This window comes from Barbus barbus (assembly GCF_936440315.1).
Source record: "Barbus barbus genome assembly, chromosome: 44".
Classification (NCBI taxonomy): Eukaryota; Metazoa; Chordata; class Actinopteri; order Cypriniformes; family Cyprinidae; genus Barbus; species Barbus barbus.
The window spans coordinates 8,605,236-8,626,640 of NC_136722.1; the positions used below are offsets into that span (position 1 = coordinate 8,605,236).

The window sequence follows — 21,405 nt, forward strand, 5'->3', positions numbered from 1 at the left end:
AAAGCGGCGAAGGCGAGGGATAGGGGCTAGGAGGTGAATGCATATCTGTGTATGTGCTTATGTGTGTGAGTATCTGCCTGTGGAGCCGCCACGCTGGCATACAAGTCAAGTTGTCTCAGTCCGCAGAATGTGATAGCGACACAGCACATTGCTATGGAGACAACCTTGATCAGGACCCAGACAGAGTCAACAAGCCGCAGGTGTCTGTAGAAGGGGGTAAGGAATGTGAGAGCGTCACGCTACAGCGCTCTTCCCGGGTGGTTTCCCAGCACGCCTTGTTCGAGGTCGTGCTGTTTTGAGAAAGCTGAAAGAAGATAAGATTGTTTAGTCTTGGTGTGAGTAGCCGTATTCCAATTTTCACGGCACCTCTCATTGTCCATTCTGGTCTCCAAATCCATCAATTTTTCTTTTCAAATCCGAAAGCTTCTCTGTGATGGCATCCATATTGCAGTTAATAGTCTCAGTCTCAGAGCTGACCGCTCTGCCCAATGCTTCAATCATAACGGGCAGCCTAGTGAGGCTTTTGACAGCTGTACCCGTTTCCTGAATTTTATGATAACCCAGGGTAAAGCCTAATCCAATCAGCAGAAGACCTGTTATCATGGTTCCGAATAGGTAGATATCTTCAATGTCCTCCACGGAAAGAGCCGCCAGACACACGACCCACCACCTTTCCCATGCGTCCATCGTATATCCAGCTGCGAATGTACCGCTGGGACAATCAGGTTCACCCGAACCTAAACTTCTCGTCGAGAAAATTGTGTCAATTGCATTGAGACCAGTTGATCAAATCCATGATTTTTCAGTTTGGAGAGCAGTGCAGAGAGAGTCTGTCAGGTATTAGACAATAGACGAGACGTCTTTTTTTGAAAGATCTTTAGTGAAGCCGTGCGCGGAGAGCCGCTTCTGAAACGTGCCGCGGATCGACTGGAGCGGGCGCGATCAGCTCCGGTGGCCGTGTCGGAGCGGCAGGATGGTGTAAATCAGGGGTTATATACTGCACTACAGGCTACAGCGCCATCTATTGGATTTTACTGATATTGCATATTGGAACAACTGCCTCACGGACTGGATGAAAATGCCCGTAGTTTGCCCACCTCTGCAGATTCTTTTCATTTTTTTTTTAAATCCCTCGCGGACCGCCACAGGAGTGATAGTGGGCTGCAGATGGCCCGTGGGCTGTAGTTTGGACACCCCTGCCTTAACGTGCCAGTAATTCAAACACTGAACACTGGACGGATATATTTACCAGGCGCGACATAGACGACAATTATAGGTTACTTTCACTAAAACACAGCTGAAAAAAAAATCTATAACCTATGACTCTGACTATTCAAACCAGATGTGACAAGATGTTTCTGATCTACATTTAACATTATTAATCTGTAGGCTAAGAACATTTAAAAAGAATCATGTAATTATAATTGGGAAAATTGTTGTTAGATGGCTGGGATAGAATTTAAACTTTGAAACTGCTAGTTATTTTTCTTTTCTGCTCAAGATGAGAACATTTTGATTATTGTAGCTACAAGTTTTAGTAGAAAATGCTTTTAAGTAAAATATTAAAATATTATAGTATAGATTTTAGGAGGAAAACCCTGAACAGTATTTTTTTTCTGTCACATGGCCTCTCATGTATCTAAATGCATAAATACAATACATGTAAACATTTACTTTTTTTATTATTTATTTATTTTATTTATTTTGTCCGGACCTCTGCTTGGAAGAAAATCTAGAGGCCGCACCTCTTGGACTTTAATTGAATACCCCTGACTTATATCATAAAGAAAAATGTCTCAGGTTATGCATGTAACTATGGTTCCCCGAAGGGAACGAGATGCTGCGTCGAAGCGCTATGGGAACGTGTTCAGCGTGACTGCGCTCTGAATCACATGTGTAATCTGTCCAATGGATGGGCGAGACGTCACGGGCGGGTGACGTAATCAGCCAGGAAGCATAAAAGCACGTGCGGTGGAACCGGCGTCAGCTTCAGGAAATGAAGCAACCGCTCGCAGGGATGCCGGAAGTATGGCCCCGAGACGCAGCGTCTCGTTCCCTTCGGGGAACCATGGTTACATGCGTAACCTGAGACGTTCCCCTTCAGGAGCTCGAGCTGCGTCGAATCGCTATGGGAACGAGATACCTCCAGACTTCCAAGTCCCTGCCCTGTGTGCATCCCTCAGGAGTACAGCGAGGGCGAGAGAAAAAGGGCCACGAGTGGCTAAAGTGTGCGGGGCTTGCGTCCCAAAGGCCAACTTCTGAGAGTGAGTCTTGATCCCCAAGAAGGGGAGAGCAGAGGACTCGAGGCTATGGAATAGCATCCTGATCCACCACATAGCATAAGCTCTCTGGCCGGAGGCCTCAGCCTCTGGAGGAAACATGTACTAGGGGGTGTCTACCCACTGAGAGGCCACCGAGAAGGGCCAGATAGCCGCCATGTAGACACTCAGGGTAGAGTGGGTCAACCCTGAGAAGGAACAGGCTTGCACAAACTCCAGAACTGTACCAATCGGGCAGTTAGCTGGGTCGAGCTGGCAACCTCCACACCATGAAGTCAAGAGCTTCCACTTCAAGGCGTACAGTTTCTTCGTAGAGGGAGCTCTGGATTAGAGGATGGTCTCAGCAACCTCGGTTGAGAGACCGGAAGCTAAGAGCTGTGCTTCTTCAGAGGCCATACCCACAGCTTCCACAACTCCAGGCAAGGGTGGACGATAGTGCCCCATGCCTGTGAGAGGAGATCTCTCTTGACGACAATCTCCCTTGGAGTGCCGTCGAGGAGAGAAATCAGGTCCGAGAACCATACTTGGCCCGGCCAGAATGGCGCTACCAGTAGTAGACTGACCTCATCCCGGCGCACTCTCACCAGAACTCCCGGGAGCAGAGCGATAGGGGGAAAAGCGTACAGATGAAGCCTCGCCCAAGTCTGCACCATAGCATTCAGTCCCAGAGGAGCTGGAGGAGTCAGAGAGAACCAGAGGGGACATTGAGCTGACTCTATAGTCGCAAACAGGTCCACCTGTGCCTGGCCAAACACTCTCCATATCTGCTTCACCACCTCGGCCCCTGTCTCGACAGAACGTCTGCTCCCACATTGAGATGCCCAGGAATGTGCACTGCTCTTAATGAGAGGAGTTTGCCCTGGGACCACACAAGGATCTGGTGCGCCAGCTTGTACAAGGGTCGCGACCGCAGACCTCCCTGGTGATTTATGTATGTGCTGTCGGTGCGCACCAACATGTGGTGGTCTCTTAGGTCTGGGAGGAAGTGTTTGAGTGCTCGAAACACAGCCAGCATCTCCAGCCAATTGATATGCCATGTCAGATGGCGGCCACTCCACAGACCGCGGGCAGGGTGGCCACTCATGACCGTTCCCTAACCGGTGAGGGACGCGTCTGTTGCTAGTGTTACACGGCGACAAGGAGCTCCCAGCACCGGGCCCTGGGACAAGAACCAAGGTTTCCTCCACATGTCTAAGGCACGTATGCATCGTTTCGTGACCTTGAAAGTGCGGAGTGGGTTTCCCCACGGGGAGAACCCTTTGGTCTTGAGCCACCACTGTAGGGGTCTCATGTACAGCAGGCCAAAAGGCATCACGTTGGACGCAGCTGCCCTCAGACACAGCAGTCTCTGAAACTGCTTGACAGTGAGTGACTGGCCTTCTTTCACTCTCTTGACTGCTGTGAGGATCGACACGATCCGAGCAGGGGACATGCGTGCCTGGTGACACATTTGGCAGTAGTTTCCACGCAGCCAAATAGTCTACTAAGGGAACCAGTCTCTCGAGACCGGCCTCTGGTGTACCCAGAGCGGCTAGCTCAGTGTTCTGGAACGGCACACCGGCAGGAGACGGCTGAACTAGCTGCTCTAGAGACCCCCGAAGGGGTGGCGAACATCTACATTTCCGGGCGGAAAAAACTGAGATGTGTGCTCGCTGGAGATCGCTGCGCCCTGGAACACTGTACATGGCAGGGTTGGCAGGCCGATCTCCTGGGGGCACTGAGGAGAGACGGGCACCATGTACCGCGGTGTACGCCGCTCTTCCCCAGAGGGGCCGGCCCTCCGAAGTCCTGGGCCATGGGCAGTAGGATGTTATAGCCGAAGACTATCCAGCGAGAATGACGGTCCGCAGATCCGCCTTCTGCTAGAAGCCTTCGGCCCGGGAGCACCACTCTGACTCCAATATTACAGGGAGAACGAGAAGTGACACTCCCTAAATGAGGAGCTGGAACACGGTTGGGTGACCACCTCAACCTCCTCAGAGAAAGAGAGGTAAAGCATCATGCTCTCACTCGAGAAATGTCCCAAGAGGCTCCTACACATATGCATACATATACCGTATATATATATATATATATATATATATATACCGTATATATATATATACCGTATATATATATATATATATATATATATATATATATATATATATATATATATATATATATATACCGTATATATATATATACACATACACACACATCTAACTTCTCCTGGTTAGATGAAATACATAATTTAATTCCTCAAAATTAAATGAAGAAAGACAACCAGACAAGTAAACACGGTCTGATATGAAAGGATTCATAATAAGACGCGGCAACGCGTGCTGCAACATGGAGCTCTCACTCAAAGAGAGAAGAACCGCACCACGGGCTTCCAACACTGAGCGAGAGCGCTAGATCTGGGGAATGCAGGTGGAGATAGGGCGAACCCGTCTCCAACCCGTCCGCCATATCCATGTTGCGATCCTCGTGATCTCACTCACCGCCGTGCCTCAGCAGTGGTGGACCGGAACTGCGAGATCGTACAGCGGGGAGAAGCACAATCAGCCACTTCTCTTTAGAGCTAACAGCGCAAACTCCATTCTAGCATTTCTACGCTGCTATAATGATGTTGTCATTCATAGTATGCTTGTGCAAACACTGCAGCTTTACAAGCTCATCGACGTCCTTCACGTCCACCTCCTCGAGCGCTCTCTCTTGGGGGAAGAAACCACGGGGCGTGCTTCCGATCCCAGAGAGCTAACTCTCCTTGCTGTGCTCTCAAGCAGACCACACACGGACTGTGTGTGTATCCCCAGCAGTGATATGCGATCTGCTCTCGCCCAAGTGTTTAGTTTTCTCTGCACTTTTAGACATTCTGGAGCTTATTTCAAGTGATTGTGTAGGGACAGACAACACTAAATAAGGCTCACAACACAGATCGACAGACACACACAGAGTAGCGGTTGCTGAATGACAAAAAGCTGACGCTGGTTCCACCGCACGTGCTTTTATGCTACCTGGCCGATTACGTCACCTGCCCGTGACGTCTTGCCCATCCATTGGACAGATTGCGGTCACCCTGAAGACGTTCCCATAGCGCTTCGATGCAGCTCGAGTTCCTGAAGGGGAACTTTATTTGTATGGTTTTGTAATATCTGTGTCACAGGCTATTTCCTTATGTGTCATGGTAGATCATACTCTTTTTATAGAATTTGATAACAGAAAAACTGTTTTGAACATGATAATGGATTAAAACAAGTAATGGGCTGGATGTTTATTAACCTTACATCTTAACACCTCTTCTTTTTTTTTTTACAAAGCAGATCATAAGATCATATATTTTGTCTATAGCCTATAAAACAGCTTAATAAATAGGAAGATTTCAATACATGAGGATTGAACATCAATCACGTCAAAGACTTCAGACTTGACTCAGACTCCAAGTTAAAGACTTGTGAACATCTTTGGGTCACACGATCTCAAGATTATAGACAGGGTATACGGAAGCAACAAATCGGTTAAGTATCGAGGAGCCAGGTTATTGGGGGCGTTGTAACCAAATAATAACATTTTAAAATCAATCCTATACTTGACAGGAAGTCAGTGTAAAACAGGAGTAATATGTTAATATTTTCGCTTCCCTTCAAGCAGTCTAGCGGCTGCATTCTGAATTAACTGAAGATGAGAAATTAAAGTCAAGTCAAGTCAATATTATTTGTATAGCGCTTTTAACAATGCAAATTGTGTCAAAGCAGCTTTACATCGGCTTGATATAAAGCTTTGGGGGAAGTCGTGGCCTAATGGTTAGAGAGTCGGACTAGTAATCGAAAGGTTGCGAGTTCGAGCCCCCGGCCGGCAGGAATTGTAGGTGGGGGGAGGGAATGTCCAGCGCTCTCTCCACCCTCAATACCACGACTGAGGTGCCCTTGAGCAAGGCACCGAACCCCCAATTGCTCCCCGGGCGCTGCAGCATGGCTGCCCACTGCTCCGGGTGTGTGTTCACGGTGTGTGTGTGTGTGTGGATTTGTTCACTACTCACTGCTGTGTGTGTGCACTTGGATGGGTTAAACGCAGAGCACCAATTTCGAGTATGGGTCACCATACTTGACAATACGTCACGACTTTACTTTGACTTTACTTTACTTAGTTTTACTGTATTTAGACGGGGAAATAGTTTGTCGAAATAGTCATTCTCCTCTGGCCAGACAAAATCAGTAGTTTAAATCTAGGCTAAAGCAGAGTCAGATTGTGCAAAGGACTCATCTGGTCCCTGTGGTCTTGTCCCAATGGCCGTCTTGGAGACAGGGTCTTCACTGGGGATCAGTCTCTGGAGCTCATCTAGGTGTCCTGGCTGTAGAGGTCATCCATCTGATCTGGATACAGTCTGGATCCGAGTGGCTGCTGTGTCCATTTGATCTGGATAAAGTCTGGATCTGGGTGGCTACGGTGACCTCAGAATAAGAAAGAAACAGACTAATATTAGCGTAGATGCCATTCTTCTAACGATGTAACAAGTACATTGGGTGTTTTGTGAAGTGTTCCTGGTTCCGGTTGACCTAATTGATGCAGCTAACAATCCTTTAACGGATTTGAATTATAGAAATGTGATAGTGTATTATATGTAAGCCAGGTTAAAGAGATAAGTCTTTAATCTAGATTTAAACTGACAGAGTATGTCTGCTTCCTGAACAGAAATTAAAGACTGAGAAATACCAGAATACAAAGAGTTACAATAATCAAGCCGAGATGTTATAGACTTTAAACTGGAGTCAAATAAAATGCCTAAGTTCCTGGCACACTGTGTATGGAGTGAGGAAACCAAGATCAAAATGAATAAAAGCAACATTTTCCCTAGGACCAAATAAAATGAATTTCTGATTTGTTTTCGTTCAGCTGTAAAAAAAAAAAAAAATGCTTAAAAGCCATAGTTTAAGTTTGTTTAGGCAATCTAACAATGGTTGAAGAGAATACTTATTATTATGCTGTAGGGGAAGATACAGCTGGGTATCATCAGTATATAAATGAAAGGATTTTTTTTTTTTTGGAGGCCAAGGGGAGCAAATACATTGAAAACAACACAGGCGCAAGGATAGAACCTTTCGGAACACCACAACCAAGAGGAATGTCAGTAGAAACGCAGTGCCCTATTTGAACAGTAAAACACCTATTTGACAAATAAGAATGAAACCACTGTAAAACCATAGCACAAAGTCCTACACATGACTCCAGGCGTGACAGAAGAATGTTGAGATCGACTAAGTCAAATGAAGCGCTTAAATCGTTTCCCTGAATCTGTCGTGAGAAATATGTCATTAAAGACTCTTAACAGAGCCGATTCAGTGCTTTGTAGAGCTTTAAAACCTGATTGAAAGACTTCATTAATAGCGTTTTCTGACAAGAAAGACTGTAGTTAAGCCAGTTTAACTTTCTCCATAATCTCTAAAATAAAAGGAAGATTTGCAGTGGGCCAAAAATTGGAAAGAGATGTAGGATCTTTAGTTACTTGAGTTCTTTTTTATCATGTAGGTTAAAAGGTTAAAAATACGAATGCAATATAGCGCATATTTTTTTAGCAAAATGCTTCTTTTTATAGTTATTTTTTCTAGCTGACAAATGATCTTATGGACACCAAATGGTTATTCTGAGGTAAATGTATTGTTACGTGGCATTGTTTACAAGTTTACATGTTTTCCGCAGTTTGAAACAATGAATGAGCAATTACAGGAGACATTTCAGTAAGATGTACTGTAGGCTATCTTAAAACATAGGCCCACATCTTGATTTCTTTAAGAAGTCAGAAAGAGATTTATTGCCAAGTATGTTTGCGCATACAAGGAATTTGTTTGTAGTGTCACAAGCTTCCAGTACACAAAAGCCCTATTCGGACAGGACTAGTTTTCTAAACTACGTTTGAGTTTCGATTCTTATCACCTGACGTCTGCGATTTTCATGTACCAATTCGGACGGGACTAACATCTCCGTGTTTGTTAGAGAGGTGGGGGGGTCTGTTTTGGACATCTGGGCGTTTCAGAGATCACATGCTCTGTATGCATGCATTGCGTATCATTCTGATTGATTACCATAATCACACAAATACTATGGTGAAGCTAAATGGCTAGTATAGCAAAACCATGTTAATGTGTGGTTACATTACTTTAGTTATTTATTTGTAGTAAACCCATGTTTAATTTTCATAAAGGTACATATGTAATTAACACATTATGTAATTGAGTGCAGAAATGAACGCAAATAATTTTACCTGATGCTGATATTACAATTGCCAGTCTTAACAGTTAACGTGCTCTGGCTCTTGATTTTATTATTATTTTAATAAAAAAAAAATTTCCTTTGCAGGGAGGCAAATATATAAAATGTGCACCCGGTAAGAGCTTCTATGGTAATTCACATTGGCCAAAACACACAAGTAAACACGCTGTGAAAAAAAAATTCACCGGCAATCACAGACATCGCATTCGGACGGGATTAGTTTTCTCAGAGGATCACTGAGTTTGCTGGAAAACAGTAGGTAATTTGCTCTGGAATTATTACAGAGGTTGTCTGAGAAAAATACAGACATAGCAGATTCGTACGGGATTAAAATCACCAAGTACATCTGTGAAACACAAATTTCTCTAACGACTCCCTGTAAAACTAGTCTCGTCCGAATAGGGCTAAAGACAACAACACACATACCCCCTTTCCACCAGCTGGAACCAGGTGCTAGTTCAGAGCCAATGCTATTGCCAGTTCTTAGTTGGTTCGACTGGCGAGCCCTTTAAGAACCGGTTACTTTTCCACAGGCTAGAGAGCCAATACAGAGCCAGGTCTTACGTCACAATACGTTTCATGTTTCGGTTCACGGGAGCGGCACAACAGGCTTGTTCGAGGTGCATCAGCGCCACATAGACCGATCGATCGGCACACAACACACTAAAGCACCGCGAGAGCGAGCCAAAAGCATCAAGAGCAGTCTTTCCAGTCGCTCCCGCAGCACCCCGATGCCTCGCACCGACCGGTCCGCACAGCGCCGATCCATCCCGAACAAGCCTAAAAAAACTATCAGCAATGGCGGACGTTGCGTTGCTATTGATGTTCATGGCTTTGCGAACCTACATCGGCATCCAAACACGGCGAATCAAATGTGTTCGCATTTAGCTGCTATTTCAAATATGGCGGTCCAAGTTTCTGTTCGTCTTCCCAGACAGCAAGCAGTGTCGGCCCAGATCCGGCCCACATCTGGCCCGCATGGATTTCACACAGGCCAGATCTGGGCCAAAACTATGTTGCTGTCTGGGTTGTTGGTCACGGTAACCCCGCCCCCAGCCCCTGACACAAACGTTTCTTCCTTCTAGCCCAGCAATGTTTTGGTGCTACTTACGAACCGCTTTTCCTGGTTCGGAGCTGGTGCTTTGGGTGTCGAAAAACAAAGAACCGGTTTGAAACTAGGCTCTGGCTCCGAACCAGCACTGGAACTGCCTTGGTGGAAAAGGGGTCACAGATTAAAAATACACAAATAAACAATAATAGAAAAAATTATAATTTTAAAATAAAGTAAATTGTATGCACAGGTGTGCTATAGAAAAAATAGAATATGAATAAAATAGAATGTGATGTAGGGATGTACTAGGATTTAGGGTGGTAACAAATAAATACAAGGCTTTTGCACATATTTTTATTGTACAATGGGGGGAACATTTAACTGTTACTGAGGAAGATTGCCTAGGGGAAATAAACCGTTCTTGCGCTTGTCTGTCCTGGTATTTGGTGCTCTGTAGCGCTGGCCAGATGGCAAAAGTTCAAAAAGGAGATGGCTTGGATGTGAGGAATCCAGAGTGATTTTCTGAGCCCTTTTCCTCACTCTGGATGTATACAGTTCTTGAAGGGTGAGCAGGGGAGTACCAATAATCCTTTCAGCAGTCCGACCCGTCCTCTGTAGTCTTCTGATGTCTGATTTTGTAGCTGAGCCAAATCAGACAGTTATTGAAGTGCACAGAACAGACTCAATGACTGCCGAGTACAACTGAGTGAGCAGCTCCTGTGGCAGGTTGAGAGTCTCGTCGTAAAACAGTCTTCCCTTGTTGATAAAATCATTGAATTACGAGTTAAGCGGTCAGGAGGTCCCGTGAGAGTCTGTGCTGAAGCATTTCCAGCTACAACATTCTTTGTACTGTTCGTGGTTGAATTATGTTTAAATGATAAAAAACCACAGTGAAGTCCTTTTCTGGAATACATCCAGATGTTTCCCTAAAATTTCTCCTGGTTTTTAGAGGTCTCCTGAGATAAGGAGATTTAGGGCAGGAAATCGGCCAGCCAGTTAAATGCAGATCGATAATGTATTAACTTTTTCTACGACTTGCAGATGCTGGGGGGGGAAGGCTCCTTGGAATATGCTGAGTTGCAATTATTTTGTGTGTGTCCTTCTCCACAAGGCATTACAGTGGTGACTGCATCCATTTCAGATGTATAATAACTGTTTTTACCAAATACTTTTATAGTAGCTTTATAGTAGCTTAAAAGTATTTAAAGTGAAACAGATTGTTGTAGATTAATCGTGTGGGCCCTGTGTGGGCCTAGTGAGGGCTTCCTGGGGGCTAATTGAGGGCTGCCCGTGCAGGGCCAGTGCTAAGAGTCCAATGTTTTGCCAATGAACAAATTCTCAGGGGCCCTGCACTGGCAGCCCTCTGGGGATCCTTAAGTTAGGCTTGTTAAGCAAACAAGGCTTGTTTGCAGGGGAAGAGCTGTGGGTTGAGGACGCAACTCTGAGGGGTGCCAGTGCTGGTCGTGTGGCTGTTTGGCATGAATTTCCCCAGTCTCACTAGCGGTTGCCTATCTGTCAGAAAGCTGGTGATCCACTGACAGATATAGCTAGGAACAGAGAGCTGGGTTAGTTTGGTCTGGAGGAGTGTTGAGATGATGGTGTTGAAGGCCGAACTGAAGTCCATGAACGGGATCCTCACACAATTCCCTGATTTATCCAGATGCTGTAAGATGAAGTGCAGTCCCATGTTGACTGCATCATCCATGAATCTGGGCTAACCGTAAGCCTAAATTGATCGTAGCACTCCAATGGTTTCAATGGGTCCAAGATATACTTAAGCTTACGATGCTTTTGGGAAACGCAGCCCTGTTTGCTTGGTAAGCAAACTGCAGGGGGCCCAGTAAGGGTCCAGTAATGTTCTTCAGATAAGCCAACACCAGTCTTTCAAATGACTTCATGACCACAGACGTTAAAGCAACAGGTCTGTAATCATGAAGTCCTGTTATCTTAGGTTTCTTTGGAATGGGGATGATGGTGGAGCATTTGAAGCAGGCAGGGACTTCACACTCACATTTATTTACTCATGTTTATTTCGTACTATAGTAAAGAGAAAGATTTGATGGGTATATGTACCAATTGAACTGAGGCGCTAAAGCGATCGCTCATGCCACGTTAAAGTGCGCCAAAATGTTATTTATTGTTTAAATTTAGTAATGAATTTGACAGAATTTTAAAGCTGATACTTTGTTTATTAAACGTTAACAGAGCTCAAAGCTTATTTCCGATTATTGGATGGCAAGTGAGCTACAATATTTAGTTCATGCATTAACAGAATTGTATTGATTATAAAAACGAGAATTGTTAATGATATTGTTAATGTCCACACAGCTCACAACATTCCTGTTTTAGTTTGTTTAAGTTGTGCATGAAATAAACACTGCTTTTCTGCACTTTTATTGTGCACGTCTCCGTCATTATCAGTCTCTCACGCTGCACAACTGGAGCTGCTTTTTGTAGGTGTGCCGTCAACGCTGATGTTCGGCAGAGATGAGGACTGTTTGAATTTTTTTTTTTAAAGTTTAATGCGTGTCATCTCAGTTTATTACATCAACATGACAAATGATGTCATTGCAAAACAATCAGAAAAAAAGACATCACATGTACATTTTTAAGTCATAACATGAGCATATGGTGAGCTCAGCAAAAATATCACTTGCAAATTCACTCGTAGTCAGCGGTGGCCGGCGGCAGGCTTGGGAGAGCCACGGAGGACAGCGGGCTGGTTCTGGCTCGGGCCCGGACACTCCCCAGACACCGGAAAACTCCTTCCCTCCAACTTAGTTCAGTGGTGTCTGGGAGGTCCACGGGGCGATAATAGTTGGGAAAACTAGATAATTAATGAAACACGGCTGGGGACAAATAAACTAATAATGAACAGGAACAACCACATAAGGACATGGAAGCACAAGACACGGGGACAAAAGTCTGACAACTACAAGGTCTAAGGTCTATTTCCAAAAATGTCATAATTTTAATTAAGCTTAATTATGACATCAGGGCAGTTGTATCACCCTGAAATTTTGAGTTCATTTTTTTCTTAAATACTTTTTTTATTTTTTTTGCATTTTTAATGTGTGTGCGTTTTTTTTTTTTTGTAAGGAATGCTATTGTAAGGAGATGATTGGAGGATGGTCAATGATGTTATCCTGTTAATCAGTGAAAGTTCTTCTTGGCTTCACTTATGACTTTTTAAGTGACAGACGAACAGAAGCAGTTATTGTTCTCAAAATCTGATCTGTTGGTCACAATACAATTACCTCTTGATCAGGGGGTTAACATAGCATTACTCCAATCCCCCAAAGAGCATATGTAATGAAACTTCAAGAGAGAGGATGAGAGAAGGAAAGAAAATAGTAAGTCTTTATAAAATGATTATGGGAGTGATTTTAGTAAATGCTTCAGGCCCTATCATCATCCTAAAATAATAAGCTGTAATTGTGATCGTTTTCACACTCTCTTTTCTGTTCAATGAATGTTTGTGTTCCTTCAGAAACTAATGAGTCTGGTCAAAGTTTGCCTTTAATCATCTCTTTCATTAAAACCTTTTATAATCGCGTCTTAATGAATGCAGCGTGAAATAATGACAGGAAAAAATTGCCCTCTGCATTATGCATGGCTACAAAAAGTGGTAGTTCAAAAGCAAGGGTGTCGGAAATGGTAGACTGAAATTTACAGCATGTATTTAAAATAGTTTAAATTAAACCAGTAAATTCAGGAAAGAGAGCTACTTAGTTCCCATTTTCAATGATTGCAGGATGTGTTGCAGAAGTTTACTATCTTTCTAGGAACAGTTTTCCTGTCTTGTGTCATCATAGTCAACACTCAAATAAAAAAAATAGCATGCAAACATGTTTTTTTTTTAATTACCTTCTAAATTATACAGTTTCTAATTGTTGAAAAATAATAATTTACAGAGTGGCTCTCATAACTTGTTTCATAAAATATTTATTTAAACATTAAATAATTAAGACATCACTAACAGGCCAAATAAAATATAATGAAGTATATAGTCTAATATTTCACAAAATGCTCCTCACTAGGCAAAAATTTTCTCGTGATCTCGACATAACGAAAGTTGTTTTGTCGTTATCACGACTTAATTTTCTCTGTGTATTCGGCATGAGAAAATGCTATAGAAGCAGCATCATCGCAGCATCATGGATGATCGTATTCGCTTTTACTTTGATCAGGGACTCACTCAAACTGAAATAATAAAAATAAAAATATGGTATAAGTACCATCCCAAATATTGAAGGTATTGTGTGTGTGACCGACTACATTGATCCATGATAGAATACTTTTCATGCATATTCATACTTGGCCATTTTAGCTCTGTGTTTGTCAGTGATTGACGACTTACACATAAGTGTTCGACACTTCAAAAGGAGGCTGTCGGGTCTGCAACTTTATCGTCGAAGACAATATAGCGACCCTGATTTTCTCACGATAGCTACAATTATGTCGTGAGAAAACGGTTTTTAGGTTGAGATCAACAACTTTCGTTATGTCCAGATAACCACAAAACAACTTTCGTTATGTCGAGATCACGAGAAAATTAAGTCGTGATAACGACAAAACAACTTTCGTTATGTCGAGATCACAAGAAAATTAAGTCATGATAACGACAAAACAACTTTCGTTATGTCGTGATCAAAAATTATAATAATGCATGGCCGCTTAGAACTTCCGTAAAAAACTGACAATGTGGTGAAAGAAACATATCACTTTATTGCCTTGCTGCAATATCTATCAAGACTCCATAATAGGAATATTTTATTGCTCAGTGGTTGCTCTAACACTCTCACATTTGTCTCCTCTAAATTTCAGAAGTGATCAATAACTTTTCAAAGTGTGCACCAAGTCAAATGCCTCAATATGAGAGCAAACATTTCTACCATATAATATTAACAAATTAGTCAATTAATAATCAAGACTGAGTCATAAACCATTTATGTGCCTTTCAGCAAATAAAGCTCCAGTGTTACATTTTCTGTAAATCAGTTTTGATTAAGGCATTGTCACATTACGGGGAAGCAGGGAGATAAACTCAATAGTCTTTAATAAACGAAAACACGGGATAATCCAACAAGAAAGCTTGAACATGAACCAAGGAAACACAGGGAAAGTAACAAGTAGAGCACTCTCAGGGCCAAACTCAGAAACCGGAGCCCTCTGTGGGCCAAACTCAGAAACAGGAGCCCTCCGTGGGCTAAACTCAGAAAGAGGAGCCCTCCCTGGGCTAAACTCAGGACCAGGAGCCCTCTGTGGGCTATCCACAGGAACAGGAGCCTTATCAGGGCTAGGCTCGGAATCTGAGGCCCTCTGTAGGCTGGACATGAGATCAGGGGTTGGAGCCTGCACTGGAGTCTTGGTCAGGACACTGGAGCGAACTTTGGAGCTGAAGTGAGCCGCAGCCGGCAGGCTTGACATCGGAGCGGCCGGCGGGCTAGACTTCAGAATGGCCGGAGGGCTTGAGGGAGCCATAGCTGGCGGGCTTGACATCGGAACGGCCGGAGACCTGAGCGAGCGGCAGCCCACGAACTTGACTTCGGAGCGGCCGGTAAACTTGACTGATGAGCGGCCGGCGGGCTTGACAGGTGAACGGCCGGCAGACTTGACTGACGGGTGGCCAGCGGACTCACGGCAAAACCTACCATGCTTACTTTCAGCGGGCTAGGGCGAAATGACGAGCGAACCACGTCGCTCCATGCCACGGGGGAAAACCAAGCAGGGAAACAAAAAACGTACAAAAAAAAAATTACAAAACCCGGAAAACAAAACGGGGAGAATGGGCGCCGCTTACTGTTTGGGTCGGGTCTTCTGTTACGTAACGGGGAAGCAGGGAGAACGCAGGAGACGAGGAGTACACTGAATAGTGTTTAATAAATGAAAACACAGGGGATAATTCAATAAGAAAGCTTGAACATGAACCAAAGAAACACAGGAAAGTAACGAGTAGACCCGACAAACAAAACTGAACAGACAGGAACTTAAGTACACAGGATGATTAGGAAAACAGGTGCAGGGGATTAATCAATTAACTAAACAAGAACAGGAGCAACCAAATAAGGAAACAGGAACACAGGGAAAACAAAACCAAAATAGACCAAAAACATGACGGAGCATCCGGTACATTACTATTTCCAACAATAAATTATGTGCATAAGTACATAAACATTGTTCTCTCTCAATATAGCCTTTAACTCTGAATTTATGCCTGAATTTATGCCATATTATCTGAGTGTTTTAATGTTTTAGCTCTTGATTTTATAAGGTCCTCCCACCTTCTCTCTGATGGTTGTGATGAATCAGTTTTTGAAGTTGTTTTAATTGTATTTATTTTTATTTTTTTATGCAGTACAGCACACAGTCCAGCACTGCATACAGTATGTGAACACAAACACACGTAGGATATAGTATAGAGGATACAGAAGATGTTTTTGCTAATTAGCTTCATAGCAACTGTGTGTTTGCAACAGTGCTGCACACCAATTTGTGTGTTTGCGTGAGTGTACTTAAATAACTTTTTTGTTTGTTTGCAATAAATTCTGTGAATGCACTCTTACTAAACACTTTACTGTGCATCATGGTTCTTATGTTTAAACATTTAATCGCAAAAAACTCTCTTTTTCATTTTACAGCTACACCTCAGTTTTTTCCTGCTTTTCATCCTCCAGTACCAATCGATGATAGACATACACAAGGCCAGTACATATATGAACCCTCACCAGTACCTCCGCTACACATGTGAGTAAACGCACAAACTTACACAACTTTACTTATGTCTATTCCCATATTTAAAGCCACCATGAATATAATTAAAGTTTCTTTCTATCAAGTTTTAAAGCAAGGCACTACAGGCAAAGCCATTGTTTTTTCATTCATTGGACATCTGTGTTTTTGATAAATTTTGCTTCCATAACTTGTCTTCTTTCAGAATAATGCAAAAAAAAAAAAACATCCAGAATATGAATCTGAGTGTTACATTTATATAAAGTCAAGTCCAAATATATTTGGACACAGGCACATTTTTTATTATTTGAACTGCTGACCAAAACATATTCAAGTTACAGTTATATAAGTTATATATGAGCTTAAAGTGCACACTCTGAGCTTTAATTTGAGGGTATTCTCATCACACTATTCTCATCACAATTGGGGGAAAGGTTAAGGAATTACAGCTCTTTAATACCTCCCCCCTTTTCAAGGGACCATAAATAATTGGACAGTTGACTCAAAAGCCATTTCATGGACAGATGTGGGCTATACCTTCGTTATTTCTACATCAATTAAGTAGGTAAACGATCTGGAGTTGATTCTAAGTGTTCCATTTGCATTTGGAAGCTGTTGCTGTGAACGCACATCATGCGATCAAAGGAGCTCTCCATGCAGGTGAAACAGACAATTGTTAGGCTTCAAAAACAAAACAAATCCATTAGAGAGATACAGCTCTTTGATATGTACCTCCCCCTTTTTAAGGGACCATAAGTAAACTCGACAGTTGACTCAAAAGCCATTTCATGGAAAGATGTGGGCTATTCCTTCGTTATTTCTACATCAGTTAAGCAGGTAAAAGGTCTGAAGTTGATTCTAAGTGTGCCATTTGCATTTGTAAGCTGTTGCTGTGAACCCACACATTGTGGTCAAAGGAGCTCTCCATTCAGGTGAAACAGACAATTGTTAGGCTTCAAAAACAAAACAAGTCCATTAGAGAGATAGCAGGAACATCCAGAGTGGCCAATCAACAGTTTGGTACATTCTGAGAGAAAAAAGAAAAAGAAAAAAGAATGCACTGGTGAGCTCAGCAACATAAAAAGGCCTGAACAGTGGTGGATGATCGGAGGATCCTCTCCATGGTAATGAAAAACCCTTTCACAACATCCAGCCAAGAGAAGAACACTAGGAGGTAGGTATGTCACTGTCAAAGTCTAAAATCAAGAGAACAAATACAAAGTGTTCACCACAAGGTGCAAACAAGGCCAGATTAGATTTAGCCAAAAAACATCTAAAAAATCCAGAACACTTCTGAAAAAAAGCACTCATTGGACGATTGAAATTAAGATCAACCTGTACCAGAATGACGGGAAGTAAAAAGTATGGAGAAGGCTTGGAACAGCTCATGATCCAAAGCATACAACATCATCCGTGAAACATGGTGGAGCAGTGTGATGGCATGAGCATGCATAGCTTCCATTGGCACTGGGTTACTGGTGTTTATTGATGCCGTGACAGAAGACAGTAGCAGCCGAAATAATTCTGAAGTGTATAGGGATGTACTCTCTGGACAGATTAAGTCAAATGGAGCAAAGTTGATTGGACGGCGCTTCATAGTACAAATAGACGATGACCCAAAACATACAACAAAAGCAACCCTGGAGTTTCTGAAGGTAAAAAAGTAGAATATTCATGAGTCAATTTCCTGATCTCAACCCGATTGAGCATGCATTTCACTTGCTGAAGACAAAACTAAAGGCAGAAAGACCCACAAACAAACAACAACAAAAGTAAGCTGCAGTAAAGACCTGGCAAAGCATCACAAACCCCAGTCTCTGGTGATGTCCATGAGTTCCAGACTCAAGCCAGTCATTGCCTGCAAAGTATTCTCAACAAAATATTGAAAATTAACATTTTATTTATGACTACATTTATTTGTCCAATTACATTTGATCTATGAATGTGGAGCTGGGGAAGGTGGATCGTTTCTGAAGTGCACTGCTACAGCAAACACTAGCCAAGTATTTGAATGTTGAGCAGCGAGCTCATTGGCTACCAATACAGGAGAGAACCAATCAGCTGTGTCATGTGATAATGATGTCATTATGTCATATTGAGTTAGATCTATCGGACTGCGCCATCTAGAGTTTCATGCCAGAACGCTGTATTTCTGTCAACTCTCGGAGGGATTGTCATGGTAAAGTACATGACAATGTTAATGTATTTGATCTTGGCGGAATAGATCTGCTATGCTACTACTTCTGCTGCTCCGAAGAGCCATGTGAACCGCTTCTATGTACTATCTATGTGTGTCTGGGGCATCACGCCAACTAGCTTAACACTTGTGGCCTATGGCTATGTATGCCTAGACATAGACCACTATTGTTACCACGCCGACCGGCTTAACAATAGTGGTCTATGCCTATGTGAGCTTGGGCTACCATGCAGACCGGCTTAACTCTAATCAGACGCGCACTATGTGTAATGTCCACAAGTGTTAACAAGAATATGCGTTGCAATCCGATAGATAAAACCCCAGGACCCACCTGAGCAAATATCATAAATTAGTTATTTTATAACTGTCATTAATATAACAATATTCTCTGATTGCATAGAGGATTATTTATATATTTATTTATATATATATACACACACACACACACACACACACACACACACACACTCAGTATAGGGACCAATTCTCACTATTACAGTTTTATTAATATATAAGAATATACAATGTACACTTTGTGCTGTATAAAACCCATTATTCCATATGTGCATAATATATATATGATATATGAATGTGTGTGAGTGCATGAGCGTGTGAGTGTGCCTACTTATAGTTATTTTTTGTTTGGTACTATTTTATTTTTTCATGGTACTATGTCACTACCTTTATCACACCTTTTGATACAGCCTAACACACTGGGTAAATACTTCTACAAACATTATGGATTTTATGTGAGTTATGCAAGTTGGTAATGTAAGTGACAATTCTAACGTGACAATTATTGCCTCTATTACTGTAATTATTTCAGCAACAAAGGTGATTTGAAATGTATCTTGCATTGTTTCCTCTTGATTGTTAAAAGTACTAAATTAAAAAATATGTAATACTGTAGTGTTTCTGTGATTAAATCAAATGTTCTTAATATATATAACAATAATCTTGTGTTTTGAAACAATGATTGAATGGATATATGTGTATATGTGTAGGCCTAATTGTAATGAAAGCATGGGATCAGGTTTTGAAAAAATAACTAGCAATGTTACAAGTGTGATCAGTTTGGATTTTTGTACTAAGAGTTCTGAAAATATACACCTTACTTGAGAAAATAGTACCAAAGCAAATAAAAAACTGTAACTAGTTGCTTATTAGTATGCCTATTATTAACATATTGGCTTTATAAGTTTATAATTTTATTCCTAAAAACATGGTGAAAATGTTTTTGATTTTGATATAAATTATAACTTGATAGTATTGTTTTATAATGTGCATAATATTATAAGTTCTTGTCTAGGCAGATATATCATACTAAGTGGTGTCGGTGTCTTGTCTAATGGTATTGTAGTGCACAGTGTGTTAGCTCTGTTTCCATGGGGCATGATCCATACATCTCCACGGTGATCTCTAGTTCTGTGTCAGAGATCAAAGACTGGGTGAACACACTGCAAGAGACGTACTAATGAGTGTGTCAGACGCAGAGACAGACATGGCAGCATGTTAGTGCATGATTCCTCTAAAAATGCTCATCAGGCCCTGTCAGAGTAGATGTAATAAACGGCTCTCTCTCATAGCTGTTCTGCAAGCTGTCACATGTAGCACAAAAATGTCTCACCTCAAACCCAGGTAAGGAATTTTTTTGTTACTGATGTACACCCATATAAAATACTCATATGAAGATGTTACACGCTTCAAGATGAGAAATAATTGCTACAATAGCTGTTGTAAGTGATTATGTGACACTAGCGATGCCAAACAGAATTGCAAAAATGTTTGTATAACAGTAGCATAAACAGCTAGTCTGGCCTCAAACTCATTTCATTAGCATACTTCAACATTTCTGATTGGCTGATTGTGCTGGTCAATCAGGTATTCCAAAAATAAAGACAAAAAGCTATACAAGCATTTTGCTATTTTAAATAAAATAATTTTCAATTAGATGTGGATATGGATGCAAAACGTTATAGAGAATACTATGTTATAGAGAAAACTATGAAGCCCTGTTTCTTACAAAATGTATTGATACTGAGATATTGTCAGGGTTCTGTCGTGTCTGTCATGTGTTCCCGCCTAATGTTTCCTTATTTGGTTTGTTTCCTGTCCTTGTTAAATGTAATCATCAGTTAATTCTTGTCCAGCCATGTTCGTCTCCTTATCTATGATTTACCTGTGTATATTAGTCCTGTCTGTTCAGTTAGATTTCGTCTGGTCTACTCGTTAACTTGCCTTGCCTTGTCCTGCCATGTCCTGTCCTGATGTCAAGTAAAGTATATTGTTTGAAGTTATATCCTCGTCTGCGTGTTCCTGGTTCCTCCCTCGTGTGTGCACCGTGACAGAAGACCAGACCAAAACAGTAAGCGGTGCCCCTTCACCTCGTTTTGTTTTCCGTTTTTTAAAAGTCTTTTGTTTGTTCCTGTTTTGTCTGTCCCTCGCGGCATGGAAGTCGCTGCTCGTCATCCTGCCTTAGCCTGCGTCAAGTGGGCGTGGGAGTTCGGCGGGATCGCCGCGAGTGCCGCGAGTCCGCTGGCTGCGAGCCCTGAAGTCAAGCTCGCCGATCGCGGGAGATATCTGCCGCTGCCCGCGGCTATCCCAAGCCTGCCGCTCACTCCAGCCCGCCGTTCGCGGCTCACCCAAGTCCGCCGTCCATGGGGAAAGCCAACCCACCGTCGGCGGCTCCCCCTGTTCACGCCGCCGTCCGCGGCTCCCCTGTGCACGCCGCCGGTCCGCCTCTGACTCAATGCCCGCCGGATTGCCGCTGACTCAAGCCCACCGGATTGCCGCTGACTCAAGCCTGCCGGCCGCCACCTCTAACCCTCTCCGTGGATCAAGTCCACACGTCACGGCCAGGAGAGCCGTGTTTGTGTTCGTTGTGCCCACAGGAACAT

General features: G+C 42.7%; 1 protein-coding gene across 1 annotated transcript in view; it reads left to right on the forward strand.

Moving 5' to 3' along the window:
- Positions 1-21,405, forward strand: part of LOC306863584 (transcriptional activator GLI3-like) — a 216,786-nt gene that overhangs the window by 115,208 nt on the left and 80,173 nt on the right. The window contains exon 4 of the mRNA XM_079407007.1: positions 16,221-16,326. Within this exon, the coding sequence (XP_079263133.1) occupies positions 16,221-16,326 (106 nt within the window). The remainder of the gene's footprint in view (positions 1-16,220; positions 16,327-21,405) is intronic.